Source organism: Podarcis melisellensis, assembly GCF_964234715.1.
Source record: "Podarcis melisellensis genome assembly, chromosome: 13".
Classification (NCBI taxonomy): domain Eukaryota; kingdom Metazoa; phylum Chordata; class Lepidosauria; order Squamata; family Lacertidae; genus Podarcis; species Podarcis melisellensis.
In genome coordinates, this window is record NC_138545.1 from 22675972 (window position 1) to 22693945 (window position 17974).

The 17974-nt window shown below is 42.0% G+C and overlaps 2 protein-coding genes across 2 annotated transcripts in view; both read left to right on the forward strand.

The window, feature by feature from the left end:
- Positions 1–13674: 13674 nt before the first annotated feature.
- LOC309354756 (vomeronasal type-2 receptor 26-like) overlaps positions 13675–17974 on the forward strand; it is a gene marked incomplete at its 3' end in the record, with an annotated part of 89688 nt that continues 85388 nt past the window's right edge. Inside the window, exon 1 of the mRNA XM_081885027.1 lies at positions 13675–13725. Within this exon, the coding sequence (XP_081741153.1) occupies positions 13681–13725 (45 nt within the window). The 5' untranslated portion in view covers positions 13675–13680. The remainder of the gene's footprint in view (positions 13726–17974) is intronic.
- Positions 14454–15849, forward strand: LOC309356053 (vomeronasal type-2 receptor 26-like; the record flags this gene model as incomplete). Its single annotated transcript, XM_081887234.1, has 2 exons — positions 14454–14466; positions 14948–15849. The coding sequence occupies 2 exons, from the start codon at positions 14454–14456 to the stop codon at positions 15847–15849; spliced, it is 915 nt and encodes a 304-aa protein (XP_081743360.1).

Below are 17974 nucleotides of genomic sequence, written 5' to 3' on the forward strand. Positions count from 1 at the left end.
TGGCTACTTCTGGAGGACACGGATGTGTTGGATTTGGAAGGTTTTAACAATGCATTTGGATGGCATGCATATTTATGGTATGACAAGGTTAAGATCAACAAGGTCTTTAAGAACCATATTGTCAGAAAAGCAATATTTAATGTCTGGACAAGATACAAAGACTTATTAGAAAACAAAACACCGAGGTGGCTGTCACCTTTGGAGGCCAAGGCCCGAAAAAGACCCAATATGGAGGCCAATTGGCCAAAATATTGGGAAATACTAGAAAGGGATGGAGACAATTGGAAACTGCAGAGTTTAGAGAAAATGAAAGATAAAGTGCGAGACTGGTTACACTATGCTCAGATTAAGGAAGTGTTTAAGATTGATAAAAAGTTAGGATTCCAGGTGGAGAAATCGAAACTGGAGACAGAACTGCTAGAACCTAAGACTAAGGTACTCTCAAAAATGTATAACTTGCTGCTGAAATGGAACACACAAGACGAATTGGTTAAATCGGCTATGATAAAGTGGGCCCAGGATATTGGGCACAACATTATGTTTGAGGACTGGGAAAGGTTATGGACTACCGGGCTGAACTTTACAGCATGTAATGCTCTGAAGGAAAATGTAATGAAGATGATATATAGATGGTACATGACCCCAGTGAAATTGGCTAAAATATACCATTCGTCTGATAACAAATGTTGGAAATGTAAGGAAAATGAAGGAACATTCTTTCACCTCTGGTGGACCTGCCCTAAAGTGAAGGCCTTTTGGGAAATGATATATAATGAGTTAAAAAAGGTATTTAAGTATACCTTCACCAAGAAACCAGAGGCCTTCCTTCTGGGCATGGTCGGCCAGAACGTGTTAAAGAAGGATAGAACATTTTTTATGTACGCTACAACGGCGGCAAGGATACTTATTGCTAAGAGCTGGAAAACACAAGATCTACCAACACTGGAAGAATGGCAGATGCAGCTGATGGACTATATGCAACTGGCTGAGATGACTGGCAGAATCCGCGACCTGGGAGAGGAGAGGGTTGAAGAAGACTGGAAGAAATTTAAGATTTATTTACAAAAGTATTGTAATTTGGTTGAATCCTAACAAGGAAGCCAGAGCAGAAATAACTGTCTACCATTAAATTATAATTTTTTATTTGAGTTTAACTTAAACATTGCACTTAAGAGTATAAACAAGATGATAATTTGCTTGGAAAAATTCGTTTTTAATGATGAGAGTGGAAGCGGGAGACGTGAGGGAGTCCGCAATAGAATGAAAAGATGTTATGAAACCTATTTTGTTTGTTAAATATGTATCTGTAAAAAATCTTAATAAAAATTTTTATAAAAAAAAAAAAAAGAGCATCAGCAATCTCGTTAGATATACCAGGGATGAAGCGTGCCGAAAACACAATATTAAACCTCAGACAATGAAGGACGAAGGCCCGGAGAAGGGCCGATACCCTGGGAGAACGGGACGACTGTTTTGCCAGCACGTTCACCACCGCCTGGTTGTCGGACCAGAAACATATCCGACGATCCCTGAATTCAGCAACCCATAAATGCACTGCTACTGCAATGGGAAAAAACTCGAGAAATGTTAAGTCTCGCGTAATCGCTTCCCCTTGCCATTCAGGCGGCCAACGCATGGCACACCATCTTCCATTCCAATACAACCCAAAGCCTAAGGAACCAGCAGCATCAGAGTGCACTTGGAAATCATTGTGGAGGTTCAAAACATCCTGCCACAAGGATACACCATTGAATTCCTCTAGGAATTCCAGCCAGACCTGCAAGTCCGCCCGTACCTGCGCGGACAATCGCACCCGATGCTGTGGGGCCCGTAGTCCAGCCGTGAGCCTGGCCAGACGGGAGCAGAAGGGGCGACCAGGCGCCACCACTCTGCAAGCAAAATTCAAATGACCCAATAATGACTGAAGCTGCCTCAGAGTAACCTTCTGCAAAGGAAGAATCTCCCAAATAACCTTACGCAACGTAATTATCTTATCTGGAGGTAAGCAGGATGTTTGGGCATTGGTATCCAACCGGATGCCCAAATATGTCAATTGGGTCGCTGGGCCTTCAGTTTTATCCACCGCCAAGGGGACCCCCAATTCTTCCATAAGGGAAGCAAAGGCCTCAAGTAACACAACACAGTTGCCCGTGTCGTGTGCGGACGCCAACAAAAAATCATCCAAATAATGGGACACACCCACAAGGCCGGTCTTAACACGCAAGGCCCAATCCAAAAAGGTACTAAAACACTCAAAGGCAGCACATGCAATGGAACAGCCCATAGGCATAGCTTTGTCAAAATAAAACTTCCCCTCAAATTGGAAACCCAACAGCCAAAAGTCCTCAGGATGAACAGGCAGCAAGCGAAAAGCCGACTCAATGTCACACTTTGCCAGCAAGGCCCCAGGGCCAAATTTCCTGATCATCTTGATCGCCTGATCAAGGGATGCATATTTCACTGAGCAAAGCTCCGAGGGAATAACATCATTTACTGACGTGCCTTTAGGGTGAGATAAATTATGAATAAGGCGAAATTCCCCTGGAGCCTTCTTTGGGACAATACCCAAAGGTGAAATATGTAACTTAGGAAATGGGGGTACTGCAAAAGGGCCGGCCATACGATGTAAAGCCAACTCTTTTCCAATCTTCCTGCGGGCAATATCTGGCATTTCCCGCACGGACCTCTGATTGCGAGGATTCCGTGCCACGGGCGCCGTGGCTACAGGAATCCTAAAACCCACCGAAAACCCTTCCTTCAAATAAGCTGCAGCCTCACGGTTGGGATAAGACTGCAGCCAAGGCAACAATGCCGACAGTTTTATCGGCGTATATGCCATAGACAGTAAGTCACTACTTTCCAATTCCAGCGGAAGAGGTAGAGGGCGTGACCTTTGGGGGTTGCTGAGCTCCCCCTTTCCCCCCTCGAAAGGGCCGCTTACCAACTTGACAATTGGTAGCGGGGTGACTCCCGCCACACTTATCACACACATGGGGATATCTGCAAGGCTGCCGTTGGCACTCTCCTTTGTTGAAACCCCAACAGATTGCCTTACGTACGGGCCGAACAGGGGCTGTCTTTGGCTTGGATTGTTCCAGGGCCTTCCTCTCGAAATGTGGGACCACATAAGTGGTCCACACATCCAAATCCCTACGGTCCCATCGAGCTGTAGGGATTTTTGCAGCGCGACGTCGGAAATTTTCATCGTAAAGGATTGCTGCCTCACCGCCAGCCATGGCCTGCGCCGAGCGGACAATAGACAGGTACACAAAGAGATGCAAAGCTCTCCGAGGATAAGAAGCTGAGACAACCCCAGCAAAGACCTGGAAGCTATCCAGCCAGCGCTCAAAAGTCCTATCTGTCCTTCTAAGCACAGTCTGCCTCTTGGGGGTAGATACAGCTTTGTCAAGAGCATCCAGGCTTGCGGTTGGTGGTGCCAGATCAAAAATGTTCACATAGCGACCATCCAAAATCCTGGACCGCAATTTGGAGGACAAATGAGCCCCTGGTATAATGTCTCTAACAGAGTTAGTAGAGACTCTTACATCAGGAACCAATCTACCATCGCGGCAATCAAGGATTGCCCCATACCTGGCCCTATGTGAATTAGCCCTGCGTTGCCAAGCCCATTTTGGCAAACCTCCAATGGGCTCTCCAAAACCCCAATAAAGACCCAGAGAGGCGTCGGCCTCGTCCCCTGAACTCTCAGAAGATGTACCTGTGGAAGAAGATGACGACTCGCCCCTCCTCCTCTTGGCACGTCTTTTGGAACTCTTCTTACGGCGGCGATGCCCCCCAGAAGATGATTTAGCCGGAACAGGCAAGCTGTCCTCCATTGAAGAATCCATATCTGCCTCAACTTGTGCGGCACCTGAGGTAGACTGGATAGAAAAATCATGTGAGAGACCCGAACCCGACGGTAAAACAGGGGAGGACTGAGTCGGCAAAATTGCCCTGGCAGGAGTCGATCCCCTGGGCCGCTTCCCTAAACGTCGCCTAGCGGAACGTCTTCCCCTCCCTGAGGCAACCTGAGGCACAGGTAAGGAAAGGGACCGGGGCGGGGGTTCCAACAGCAAATCCCCAGCCCCTGCAACTTCACTCCCATCTTCACTAGATGATGACGGAACCGGGGAAGAGGCAGGCGCCGTAGGGGCAGACACCAGCGAAGGCGATGGTCGGGAAGCACAGCGTCGGATAAGGCCGTCCACCTCCGCAGCCAGACGTGCCAAAGCCACAGGGTCACCTGATATCCCTGGAACCAGTGATTCCAATTGACCCCCATACTGAGGTGGGGTTGGAGAACGCAGGGATTGTGACGGGCCCTTAATGGGCCGCTTAGCAGAGACGACCGTCACTGCCTTTTTTCCAGCCTTTTTTGGGGCCATGTCTGATAATAAAAGACAATGAGGTTAGCAAGAAAGCTGGACTTTAATAAAATGACAAAGTTAAAATAATAAAATTAAAAAAAAAAAAAAAAATTAAAAATAAAAATTAAAATAAAATAAAAATAAAATTACCAATAAAATTAAAATAAAATTAAATTTAAAAATCGGTTAATTTTCAATCCAAATTAATCCAGTAAATAAAATTAATTAAACTCCGATTAAATTAAAATTAAATAAAATGAGTAAGCCAAATCAGATCACAAAGAAGTAAAAGGGGTAAATAAAATAAAGGAAAATAAAAAAAAGAAAAGGATTGGCCCGAAAAGAGACTACTTAAATCAAATAGAAGCAACAGCACCTATTTGCTTCAAAAGAACAGCAAAATTGAAATAAATTAAATCAGGGTGCAGTACCCTTCAGGCGCCACCAGATGGCGCTCTCAGCGCAGCAGTAAAGATAAAGGCTGCAATTGCAGCTAGTGGCCACAGGAGGTCACTGTTATACAATAATTTGGAAAAGAACGCTTGTTAAGCGCAATTGCAGCTAGTGGCCACAGGAGGCCACTGTTGCACAATTAATAGAGAAATAACGCTCGTAAAGCGCTGAAAAAGACGCGCAGAGAACCGGAGAGCCGGGAAAGCCGCGTTTTTTGGCGCCAGCCCCCCAGGGGCAAAAAACAAACAAAACACCCCCTACCCCCCAAAAGGGGGTCGCCTAAAGGCCGTGGGGGCCGCGCCAAGCACCCCCAGTGGCCGTATGGATTTTAAAAAGCCAGAATAGGCTCCCACAACAAGCGGCCGCCGAGGGCTGAAAATGGAGGCAACGGCCTGGCCATTCGAGTTGGCAGCGGCACCAGGAGCACTCCAAGGGCCCAGCAGGCCTGCTCCCCCAGTCTCCCTAGGCCCGAGGACAAGATTTAAGGCCACGGAAGGCCGCAGCGCAAAAGGCCTAAATTTAGGCCGCGTGAAGGCCGCGGCCTGGGCGCCCTGGCGGGCTGCGACGCAGCAGCACGGCCCGCACTCGCAGGGGCCGCCCAGAGCCCCCGAAGGCCGCCCGGTGTCCCGGGAGGCCCAAATGGGCCAAATAAATTTAATTAAATTTAATTAAATTTTTGGGGAGCACCGGCCAGCTATTAAATTAAATTCAAAAAAGGACCCTGAAGGCGTGCCGCCTCCCCGGAGCCGCTTAAGCCGGGAACGGCTTTAAACGACAACAAGAAAATAAGGTAAGCCTAGTTCCCTACACCCCCCAACCAACCTTGCCCTATGGGCCTAAATTCACCCACAGCGTGGGTTAGGGAGGGAAGAAATGGTGAAGGGAAAAGGAGTAAGGCAGAAATATCACCAAGGTCTCCTGCAGTGTTGGCTCTGATCCGATTGATCCGATGCACTCTGCAAAGAGAAAGAGAAACCAGAGTGCACCAATATTTAAAGACTATGGTCCCACCCACCCAATTTGCAACATACAATTTGCCCCAGCAACCCGGTTACCCAATAATGATGCCAGGCAACAACTATTAACCTGCCTGGCAACAAGAGGCCTGGCCTGGTGGCCCACACCGCAACACATGCTCTCATTTATTGGAGAACATGCTTTGTAAAAATAATAGTTTACGAACAAAATAGTTGTAAAGACTTCTGGTGTAATGCATGTGAAGAACTTTGAAGCTCCTGAAAGTGACATGTAATTTCATAAACGCTGCAGATGGTGTGACAATGCTAATATGAATACTAACATCTATCCAATTTAAAATCTATGTTTAGCTCATCTATGGCCCTGCTCCAGTGATAAATCATAAACCCCCAGGTCTTTCCTTCTACCAGATGGCCCCTAAAGGAACTCTTCAGTACACAGGCATTCTCTCTTTACTTCTGCATTTTGGGTGGATATGGATTGGGATCCTTACTTCCAATGATGAATATGGAGAAAGATTTGTACATACTGTGTTTCCAGTCTTCTCCAGGAATGGTGTCTGTATTGCTTTCATAGAAAGAAGCAGCAAATTTACGACTATCACTGACATTCATGAGAGACTAGAGAAAGGATCTCAAATACATGAAACAGTGATCAATAGCAAAGCTAACGTTGTGGTTGCCTATGGAGAATCTTATCTTATTGTGTTTTTGAGATGGTTTCCCTATCTCTCAAAACATATGACAAATAAACAAAAAGGCAAAGTGTGGATAGTCACAGCCCAGATGGAGCTCACTTCAATGGTCTATCAACAGTCTTGGGAGACAGATATAATCCATGGTGTATTATCCTTCACTATTCACTCGAATGACCTGCCAGGTTTCAAGTCATTTGTTAAGAGTAGAAACCCTTCCAACACAAAAGGAGATGGTTTTATCAGGGATTTCTGGCAACAGGCTTTTGGCTGTGTGTTCCCAGACCCAGCTCTGAACAAGATGGATGGGGATGTTTGCACAGGAAAAGAGAAGTTGGAAAATCTACCTGGGACTTGTTTTGAAATGAGTTTGACTGGCCATAGCTATAGCATCTACAATGCTGTATATGCTATGGCTTATGCTTTACATTCCATGTGCTCATCTAGATTCATTCACAAATTGCTGGTGAACAAAAGGGAGCTTAATTTTCAGGATAAACACGCATGGCAGGTAATGATATAAACATCCTTATGTTTTATGATACAGTATAGGTGGTTGTAGTAGCAGGCTGCCATGTGCAAAATAAAAAGTCTCCCCAAACTCCTCCTGTTCTCTCATTTTCATCTTTTATTTTTAAGTTCCTCTGCAACATTTCTCCTGACTGAACAGTTTTCTAAATTATATTCAAACAGCAATGTTGATAGATTGACCTTCAATATTTGGAAGCCAAAAGACCTGCCTCTGACCCAGTGTTTAAACAAGTCCATTCTGGAGGATGTTCTTTGATTTACCTTAATAGAAGCTCTAAGCTTCAGTTCTGTTTTCCATAGGATAAAAACTTTCCTTTACCAGAACCTGGTATCTGGTGAAATGTGGATAGTCTTTCTAAAACTGTATATATAGAGTATGACTAATATGAGATACTGCTACAGACAATATCAGTTCACTTCAATGCAGCTTCGATATACAATACATAGTTTGACCAACAATGTAGAAGTTTTGAGAAAATGCTAAGCTGTAAATGGTCATGAAGGCCATAGGCTGGAAAATCTGTTCAGCACATAAGCACTCAGACTCTTTCAATTATTTGAAAATCCTGTTAATTGAGAAGAAATTGTTGCATTTGCCTCTATTCTTAGGACTTAGACATGGCACTGAAGATTTGTAATTAGCTTACATGTATTTTTAAAAATTTGTTTCAAAACAGCTATGGGAAAGGTGTGGCTCTGAAAATGCCTCAGTTCAGAAAAAGTGAATGTTGCTTCCAGCCACTGAACATGTCTATATATCTTAATCATTTAATCTGGTGTTTGTTATGATCAACTGACAAAAAGGACAAAATCTGAAATGTGTGTGTGTGTGTGTGTGTGTGTGTAGATATATATATATATATATATGCAGGTTTTGGTGTCCTCGGGTGTCTTCCCGTGTAAAAGTTGGGGTGTCTAGGCTTTTACACGGGAAGACACCCGAGGACACCAAAACCTGCATTCCTGTACCCGTGAAAATCTACGAAAGCATATATATATATATATATATATATATATATATATATATATATGCTTTCGTAGATTTTCACGGGTACAGGAATGCAGGTTTTGGTGTCCTCGGGTGTCTTCCCGTGTAAAAGTTGGGGTGTCTAGGCGACGTTTCGACGAGGTCTCACTCGTCATCTTCAGGCTGGTGCTTTCGGCTTCTTGTTACTGGAACAGAGCAGGATCTCAGTGTTTGAGTTCCTATAAATACTGTTGAGGGGGTGTGGTGTATAGCCTCCAATGTTCTGGGCAGAGAGGAAGTTCCCAGGCTAGTGTGCCTTTTCTTCTTTTGTTCCTTAATTACTTGAGGGATATCTTGAGTGATTTCTTGAGTGATATCCTGAGTACCACTTAGGTGGGACATTAGGTGTGGATTAGTTGCTAAAGTCTTTGTGTCTTGACCTCTTGAACTTTGTGAAGAGTTTTTCTGAGAAGATGGCTGTACTGCACTTAGTTGTGCTCTGGCTTGGCTTCGTGTATAGGGGCGAGCTGTGGTTTTGTGGCCTGTGTCAGCCAGATCTGTGTAGGGATTGCAGGGGGGTGCAGCATCCGGAGGTGCCACCATGGTTTGGCTACTGGATGGTGTCTGTAATTTATCTGTGGAGAGGGTCTGGGTTTGGGTCTGGTGTGGTTGATTGGTGATGGCGTTCTGTGTGCCTCTGGATCTGGTGTCAGTTTTTGTGGGGAGGGCTAATTTCCAGATGTCTGGCAAGCGGGATGTGTCGTCACGCTTGTTCATGTTGTGAGGGTGTTTCTCTATCTCGATGGCTTCCATGATTATTCTCTTGTGGTGATGTTCCATGTTAAAGAGCAATTTGGAATCTGCAAAATTAATTTCGTGTCCTGTTTCTTTCATGTGTTGGAAAAGAGAGGAAGTTTTTTCTTCTTTTTTGACGGCATTCTTGTGTTCTGCGATACGTGCATTTATTCGTCTGTTTACTCCCTTTTATTAAAAGCTACAGTAAATTATGATGTACCATTTCAAACTCTGAATGGTTATATAGACATAATATTTTCAAAGGCATCTCTAGCAAACTTGCAAATCTTCCATCTAAATTCTTACTTTATGAATTAATTTCCAACTATTAACTACATGAAGTCATATATTATATATAAGTTGTACTTATTTTCAGAAGGAAGGATGAACATAAGTCAATCCTTAAAAATATCTCAGGATCTGTTTTATACATCTATTAACTGAAAATTGAAGAATGAATTAGCAAAGATGAAAGCATAATGTAGGAGTATTTCTTTTCTTTTTTCAATTTTTTTCCATATTACATTCAATTACATCTTTATCCATTCTTTGCAAAACAGACTATATATATCTTTTTCTCTCTCTATATAAATCTATCTATTTTCCATATTTGTACCATTGTGACTTCCCTCCACCCGTGCTCAGCTTCCATTGTTTTTCATTCCTTTAATATTGTGTTAAAGAAAGTTATTTACATATTCCTCATTAATCCCTTTTCATCTTTTAACCTTAACTTTACGAACTTCAGACAATGCATATCAATGAATTTGTTTTGGAACAATGTTTTGTCATGTATTCTTTTGCACATTCCCATTCTTTTCTTAATTTATGATTTGATTGGAATCTAATAGCTGTTGACATTTTGGCCAATTCAATTAATTCACAAAGCTTGTATTGCCACTCTGCTACTGATGAAAACTTGTCGCCTTTCCAATTTTTAGGTATTAGTAATCTGGCAGCAGGGATGTCCTTTGAAACTAAGCTTAATAGAAATGCTTCTGGCTTTTTCTCAAATAAAGTTTTAAACATCTTTTTTAATTATTCATGAATATTGCTCCAGAATTTTTTAATTTCCCCACATCCCCACCATGCATGATACATCGTTCCTTCTACCTCATGACATCTACAACACTTATTTGATTTTAATATGTATATTTTGGCTAGTCTGACGAGAGTCATATACCATCTGTACATCATCTTTATCAGGTTTTCTCTAATTGTCTAACAAGCAGTAAATTTAATGTCTTGCTTCCACAGTTTTTTCCATTGCTCCATCTGAATGGTATATCCAATATCCTGGGGGCACCTGACCATCACCCCCTTTATTTCCTCATCCTTTAATTCCCGTTCTAACAACAGATTATAAGTTTTTTATAGTACTTTCTTTGTGTTTTGTAATTTAGATTCTTCTTTCCCAAATCCAATTTTTTATCCTAATTAAATATATCATTTAATTGATGGTATTGCAGCCAGCCAGTAAAATGTTGTTTAATTTCCTCAAAGGTTTTTAATTTTAATTGACCATGTTCTTCTTCTGTTTGTATGTAGCCCAATCTTTCTCCATATCCCTTGTCTTCCTGTTCCTCCCTCTCCTCCATCGCTCGCCACTGCTTCCACAACTCCCCACGCACCTCCCTCTGCTGTTCAAAGCCTTGGAGAAGCTCCACAGCCGTTAGTTTCTGCGTGCAGGTTTACTTTCACACTGGCTTTCTGTCTAACTTTCCGCTTTTCTCTCACTGCTTCTCCTATTCCTCCTTTACTTTCTCCTTCCACATTGGACTGCTCACATGAAAGTTTATATTTGATGTTATTCTCACCACTACCAGGGTTGCTTGATATGCTTTTTGCTTCTTGTTGATGTATTCCTTTTCGTAAAGCTTTCCAGTCACATTATTAAAAGCTGCGCAGAGGTGGACCTCTTATCTCTCTGCCTTGCGCTTCTGTTTTTAATGTAAATATAAAGTCACTTACTTCCCTCTTCTGTTAGTTGTGAACTGGTAATTTCCTTGGGAAGCATAGATTTTCATATCCCAGTCTTAATTTCAGAGACACCTGATGCTGTTTTGCTTGGGTCCTGAGGCGTTTCACAGTCGGGAATGCCCCCCTTTTTTGTGCTGAGGTTCTCCCATCTTCTTCCACTTATATAGTGCCAAAACCATGGGAAACCCCTTTCCATACCACTCAGTGCCCTTCGCTTTGAGAACTCCTCTCAAACCTTTCCTGGGGATTCAGCGTCGCCCTCACTATCACCTGGTTCCCGTTAACTGTGATCGCGTGTGTTCCACTGCTTCAAAGCACTTTCCCTTGACCCATCGCTGAGCATGCCACACCAGGAAGTCAATAAAGTAGGAGAATTTCTTTGGTTTGTAAAGTACTGTTCATCTGTTCGGAAAGCCACAGGACTGTACACTCTGAATATTTTAACCTAGCATTTGTTTGACGCCTCATTATAATTTTCAGGACTCAAAATTTATTTGGAAGAATTCAGTCACTGCATAAATTGAAAAACGTTGATGCTGCTGCTGTAAACATTTGCTCGTTAAGTAGTTAAAACAAAAAAAATTCCTTTCAGTAGCACCTTAAAGACCAACTAGGTATCTGAAGAAGTGTGCATGCACACGAAAGCTCATACCAAGAACTAACTTAGTTGGTCTTTAAGGTGCTACTGGAAGGAATTTATTTTGTTTTGACTATGGCAGACCAACACGGCTACCTATCTGTAGCTCGTTAAGTAGTTGGCAGAGATATCTGTCTCAAAAGTCCAATTTAGGCATTCTTGCCTCTAGGTTTGTCAACATGGAAGCAAGGGTTTGCAGAGTAGCTCAGTAATTACGGTAGTCTTTGTGTGAAGAATGTTACTGCCTGTAAATAAGGAACCTTCACATGCACAGTTGTAGGTCTGGAAATGTTCACATAACCAAGAACCAACTGGAACAAATTTGCCTCCTTTTCTGAAGAAAACTCCAAGTACCACACAATTAAGGCTAAAGATTCCATGAAACTGCCAATTATTCTAATCTTTTCCCTTTTTTGTTTGAATCAAGCTGCATCATTTTCTGAAAGGTATCCAGTTTAACAACAGTGCTGGGGATAAGATCTCCTTTGACCACAATGGGGAGTTGGTGGCTGGATTTGATATTATCAACTGGATTATCTCCCCAAACCAAACCTTTCATAGAGTGAAGGTGGGGAAGATAGATCCCCAGGGTCCTCCAGAACAAGCATTCAGCATCAGTGAGGATGTGATAACATGGCACAAGTGGTTTAATCAGGTAGGATCCAATTTTGTGTTTGGAAAATAGTTCAGTTTTGAGTGACCACTGACGTCCCGTCCTTTCCCAAAGCCATCTGAGTTGGTAGCCATCACTGCCTCCTATGGAAGTCAGGGTCCTGAATCTTCCAACATTCACCATCACTGGAGGTCCATGAGTAGAGAATGCTGGTGCATTCGGGTCCTGCTTCTGGGCTTTCCATAGGCATTTGGATCAGGCCAATGGCACATGTAGTCCACTATCCTGTTACCACAGTGATCAACTATCGAAAGCCCTACCTCACTTGGGATTCCCAGTAACTGGCATTCAGAGGCATAAGAGACAGAAAGCTGCCATCATGGCCACTGTGAGAAGGCAATGCTGGTCTAGAGGGCCCTTTTGTCTGATGTGGCAGAACTATTCCTATGTTCTCATGATGAGTACCCATCCTAGCCCCGAGGGCCTTCTGGCGGTTCCCTCATTGTGAGAAGCAAAGCTACAGGGAACCAGGCAGAGGGCCTTCTTGGTAGTGGCGCCCGCCCTGTGGAACGCCCTCCCATCAGATGTCAAAGCGATAAATAACTACCTGACATTCAAAAGACATCTTAAGGCAGCCCTGTTCAGGGAAGTTTTTAATGTGTGATATTTTAGTGTATTTTTGGTTTCTATGGAAGCCGCCCAGAGTGGCTGGGAAACGCAGCCAGATTGGCGGGGTACAAGTAATAAATTATTATTATTATTATTATTATTATTATTAGGAGAAGGGCAATGACAGGCCTAGACAGCATCTTGAGAAGTAGAGACATCACCTTGCCAACAAAGGTTCGTATAGTTAAAGCTATGGTTTTCCCAGTAGTGATGTATGGAAGGGAGAGCTGGACCATAAAGAAGGCTGATCGCCGAAGAATTGATACTTTTGAATTATGGTGCTGGAGGAGACTCTTGAGAGTCCCATGGACTGCAAGAAGATCAAACCTCTCCATACTGAAGGAAATCAACCCTGAGTGCTCACTGGAAGGACAGATTGTGAAGCTGAGGCTCCAGTACTTTGGCCACCTTCTCATGAGAAGAGAAGACTCCCTGGAGAAGACCCTGATGTTGGGAAAGATGGAGGGCACAAGGAGAAGGGGGCGACAGAGGATGAGATGGTTGGATAGTGTTTTCGAGGTTACCAGCATGAGTTTGACCAAACTGCAGGAGGCAGTGGAGGACAGAGGTGCCTGGCATTCTCTGGTCCATGGGGTCACGAAGAGTCGGACATGACTAAACTACTAAACAACAACAACAGCAACATTATTATTATTATTATTATTATTATTATTATTATTATTATTATTATCCTACAATAGGCACGCATCTTGAAGCACAAAGCAGTTGGGTCTGGAACATGCCTATTTTTCTCCCCATCAACCTCCCAGCATTTCCAAGTTTAGCACAGCAGCACAAAATGAAACCTTAGAAGAGTAGTTCCCATGCTACTTCAATATCATATAAAAGCCCTCATATCATTAAGATTCCAATGTTATTGTTCTCTAAAATCCTGTTGTTTCCTTTTGAAATAGGTACAGCCTCTTTCTTTATGCACTGAGCATTGCAATCCTGGCTTTAGAAAGAAAATGAAGGAGGGAGAGCCATTTTGCTGCTATGATTGCATCCCATGTCCAGAAGGGAAGATTTCAGAACAAAGGGGTAAGTAATATTTTGTATAGTTGAACTATTCCATTTTCAAAATGTTTGTCTCACTGCTACATTTCACATTATACTTGAGCTTTAACATGATGTTAAAACCACTTCTGGATATATGTCAAGGAGCTTTCAGGCAAGCACAGATCATCCACAGGGCAGGAAAGAACATGAGGCATGAAGTGCAATTAGCTTTTATTCAGAGAAAGTAACAGCACAGCAGAGTTCTTTGCCTCATCCCATTCAGCTGGAGCCATTGCGGAAACTGGCCACTGGCCCTGCCTTGCTCCACTAGCCTCCCCCTGTGTATCAATTCCAAGCAGACAGACTGTGGTGAGAGGGTGGGCTCCTCCTCTGAGTCTGTCTGGCCCATTACTTGTTTCACCAATTAATTTCTATTAATTTTCCAAATTTTCAACAGATTAATAACAAATTTATTCAAATTTAACACAATTTATAAAATTGACTTTCCACCCCCCCCCTTTCAAGATGCTACTTTCCCCTCCCTCTTTTACTGCCCACAATAAAATAATACTTAAAAAAAAAAATACTAATACTTTCCTATCTATTCTATGTTCATGTTCAATTCCCGGTTAGACTTTTAAGTCAAGTTCAGTTCTACATACATTGGATGCTTACTCAGTTTCTATATATAAAAAACCCTAAAACACCCAATTGGCTTGGCATGACAAACTTCCTTTCAATTGGGATGATATCTGATGTTCTTGCTAAATATGTATTCTGTCGGTACAGCGCCTTAAAAGGGTCAGTGGGAGCATGCTATCCATTTGAAATTTCCTGAATTTTTTTTAAAGAAACATCAATAAGTCCTCGCTTCATAACTCAAACTTTTTTGTTTGTGAAACCATGAACTTTCCACAGTGCTATTTGTGATATAGCCTCAGATCTCTGGGATACTATAATATAATATATAATTTTTATTTTGTTTTATATGCCCAGAACTCTGAAATACTTACAATACAATGAAAAGGGTATGTGAATTATTTTAAATATATTGAGTTCATTTCCTCATGGAACAAATTGCAAACTTCTCCAAAGGCAACCCAAATAAGCAACAAATATGGAACTCTCCTGAGTCCTCATAACCACTGTAAATTTGCTACTATAAACCATAGAACTCTAAAACAATTGAGAACAGACACTTCAGAGCATCAATGTGTTGGTGCAGTTCATGACTTTTTAAGTTTAAGACCCCTTTTTTTTTCAGACCAGAATGACTGCTATGAATGTAGCAATGAAAACTATCCAAACAAAAACCAAGATGCATGCATTCCCAAGGCTATAACCTTCTTGTCTTTCGAAGAACCTTTGGGGATCAGTCTATCCTGTTTGGCTTCTGCCCTATCTTTGATCACCATTATGGTGCTAGGAATGTTTGTGAGGCACCACAACACTCCCATCATCAAAGCCAACAACCGGGACCTTACCTACATTCTCCTCATCTCCCTTCTGCTCTGCTTCCTGTGTGCTTTGCTATTTATTGGCCAACCTGGGAGGGTGACATGTCTCTTCCGACAAACTGCTTTTGGTATCATCTTCTCGGTGGCTGTTTCTTGTGTGTTGGCAAAAACTATCACAGTGATTCTGGCTTTCATGGCCACCAAGCCAGGATCTCAAATGAGGAAGTGGGTGGGGAAAAGACTGACCAATTCCATTATGTTACCTTGCTTCCTTGCCCAAAACGGAATTTGTACTGTTTGGTTGGTAACCTTTCCCCCATTCCCAGACACCAACATTCACTCATTTGCTGAGGAAATTGTACTGGAGTGTAACGAGGGGTCTGTAACTATGTTTTACTGTGTGTTGAGCTACCTCGGCTTTCTGGCCATTGTCAGCTTTGCTGTGGCTTTCTTTGCCAGGAAGTTACCTGACAGTTTCAATGAAGCCAAGTTCATCACTTTCAGCATGTTGGTTTTTTGCAGTGTGTGGTTGTCTTTTATTCCATCCTACCTGAGCTCCAAGGGAAAGTACATGGTTGCAGTGGAGATTTTCTCTATCTTGGCCTCTAGTGCTGGTTTGCTGTGTTGCATTTTTGCACCAAAATGTTACATCATTATGCTCAGACCCGAATTGAATAACAAGGAACAACTAATAAGAAGGAAAACTTGAGTAACTGAAATGTCTGTGCATTTAGCTATAGTCTGCAGTGTGGAGCTTACAATGTGTGACTGAAACCTCTTTGTGAAATCTGTGGGATTAGGTAGAATAAAATATGACAAACAATGAACACATTTTCTTTACTTGAAACCATAATTACTGAAAACAATACAGCACATGCCCACAAAGATGTAAACGTTAAAGATATTCAATCTAGTGAAGTCATTTTTATCTGCCATGGCATCACACTTTATAATGTTAAGTTGATTTGAAATCTTCTGATGAATATTATGGATTTTCCTTTACCTGGTGATCCTGCTGTTTTGTTTTTACTCTTTCATATCACCTTGCCTAAGGATTTTCACTGATGATCTATATATACATCTTCAAAATACATACATATGTTCCTAAACAGAGCAGTTCTAACATTAAACATATTCTTCTCTGACTCTTAGACAACACCTTGGACTTCTGCAAAGCAAGCTATAGCAAGCTGGTATTTATACCAATATGTCAGTGTAAGTTTTCCTTATTCCAATTCCGTTCAGGAGCCTCTGAGAAGGCTTTCTGTCAGGTAAGACTTCAGATGAGTGTGGGCCTGGATTTTGAGGATTGCGCCCTAGATGACATGCCTGAGCTGAATTGAGTTTGAAATAGACGCAAGTCTCTCCTTGTCCTACCCATCACCACTTCTCCAAACACACCCTTTTTGGATTTATGCCATTTTAAGTTACAGCAGCTGATCCCTAGCTCAGCCAGGGTGAAAGAATTACACCAGCACAGCCCTTCTGGGTCAGGAAACTCCAAGATCCACTAAATGCAAACTTCATAACATACTGCATTTTTTTTTCAACATAAGCCCGTGTCCCTTTTAATCCAAGTAAAGGGGGGTTGATTCTTTTCAGAGGGGACAAATGTATTTTCTTCAGTAATTTCACAGGGAATAACAAATTTTGAGCTGGTGTTTAACTTCACTTCTTATTATCAAAAGGGCTCGTCAAATTCATCAGCATGTTAGCAACCACCACTAGAAAACATAGCATGCTGTGATGGATTGTATAAATTAGAACATTTAGAGTTACAGTTAGAGAGTGAGATATGCAGGCTGCTCTATGATATTTTACACATTAGACTTGAGCCTTCAAAAATGAAAATAGTTGGATATTGGAGAATTTGTGCTGAAGGAACTTCATTGACATTGGTGTGTTTGCTTCCTCACATGGTATACAGTGCACACGTTGCCATGTCCATAATCCATACCATCCACTTCATGAATATAATAAAAAGGAGACCTCATCATAGGTGGCATTGCGTGGCACAGTTTCATCATCTCCAGCACCCACAAACACCCCCACCATTGCTTGTAGAGCTTGAATAAATTTCTATCTGTCTCTTTCACAATAACTCAATCAGAATGAGTATTTCTCTTTCTCTCTATTTCTTTTTCCTCTGTGGGGAATGATGACTCCTAGGAGCTCAAATCCTAAATAAATGTGGTTTTCTTCATAAAGAGCTGGTGGCCATATCTGTAGCTGGAGATTGTATGTAAATTGTAGTACAACATTTTCTTACCACAGAGCTTTGTACCACCAAATGAAGGCTGTTTCTGTTTTCCTTAATTTTACGTTATATTTTCATAATCTTACCATTGATATAAAAATGTTCATTAATCCAGCTATGTGCCATTCCTTTAAGACCATTCTCTTTCAATTTAGCTCTTATGTTGGCATTTTATGTGGTTTGCACGTTACCAACTTGAGATATAAAATTAGTTTTAGCGATGTATAAATGAATAGTTTGACTCTTCTTTTTCTGTATCTTTATGGTTCCTTATGTGAAACTCTGAACTACAAACTCTGGCTACAAAATTACTTGCCTATCTATCTCTGAAGGATTGTTTGCATAGCATGAGGGAATATAAAATCAGAATGTTTAGGCTACAAGCTTCAGGGAAATCCCCAGATTATAGGAAACTGTAAGAATAGTATGTTGAGGATGTTTTGGAGGACTGATTGTCAAGGATGATGGACGATAGGTGGGTGAAGTGAGGCATTCCCAAAGTAAATGAAGGATTGAACTCTGATTAATAACAATACACACAGAGGCTTGAACCAGCAAGACTCTGGGAAGGGTGCAT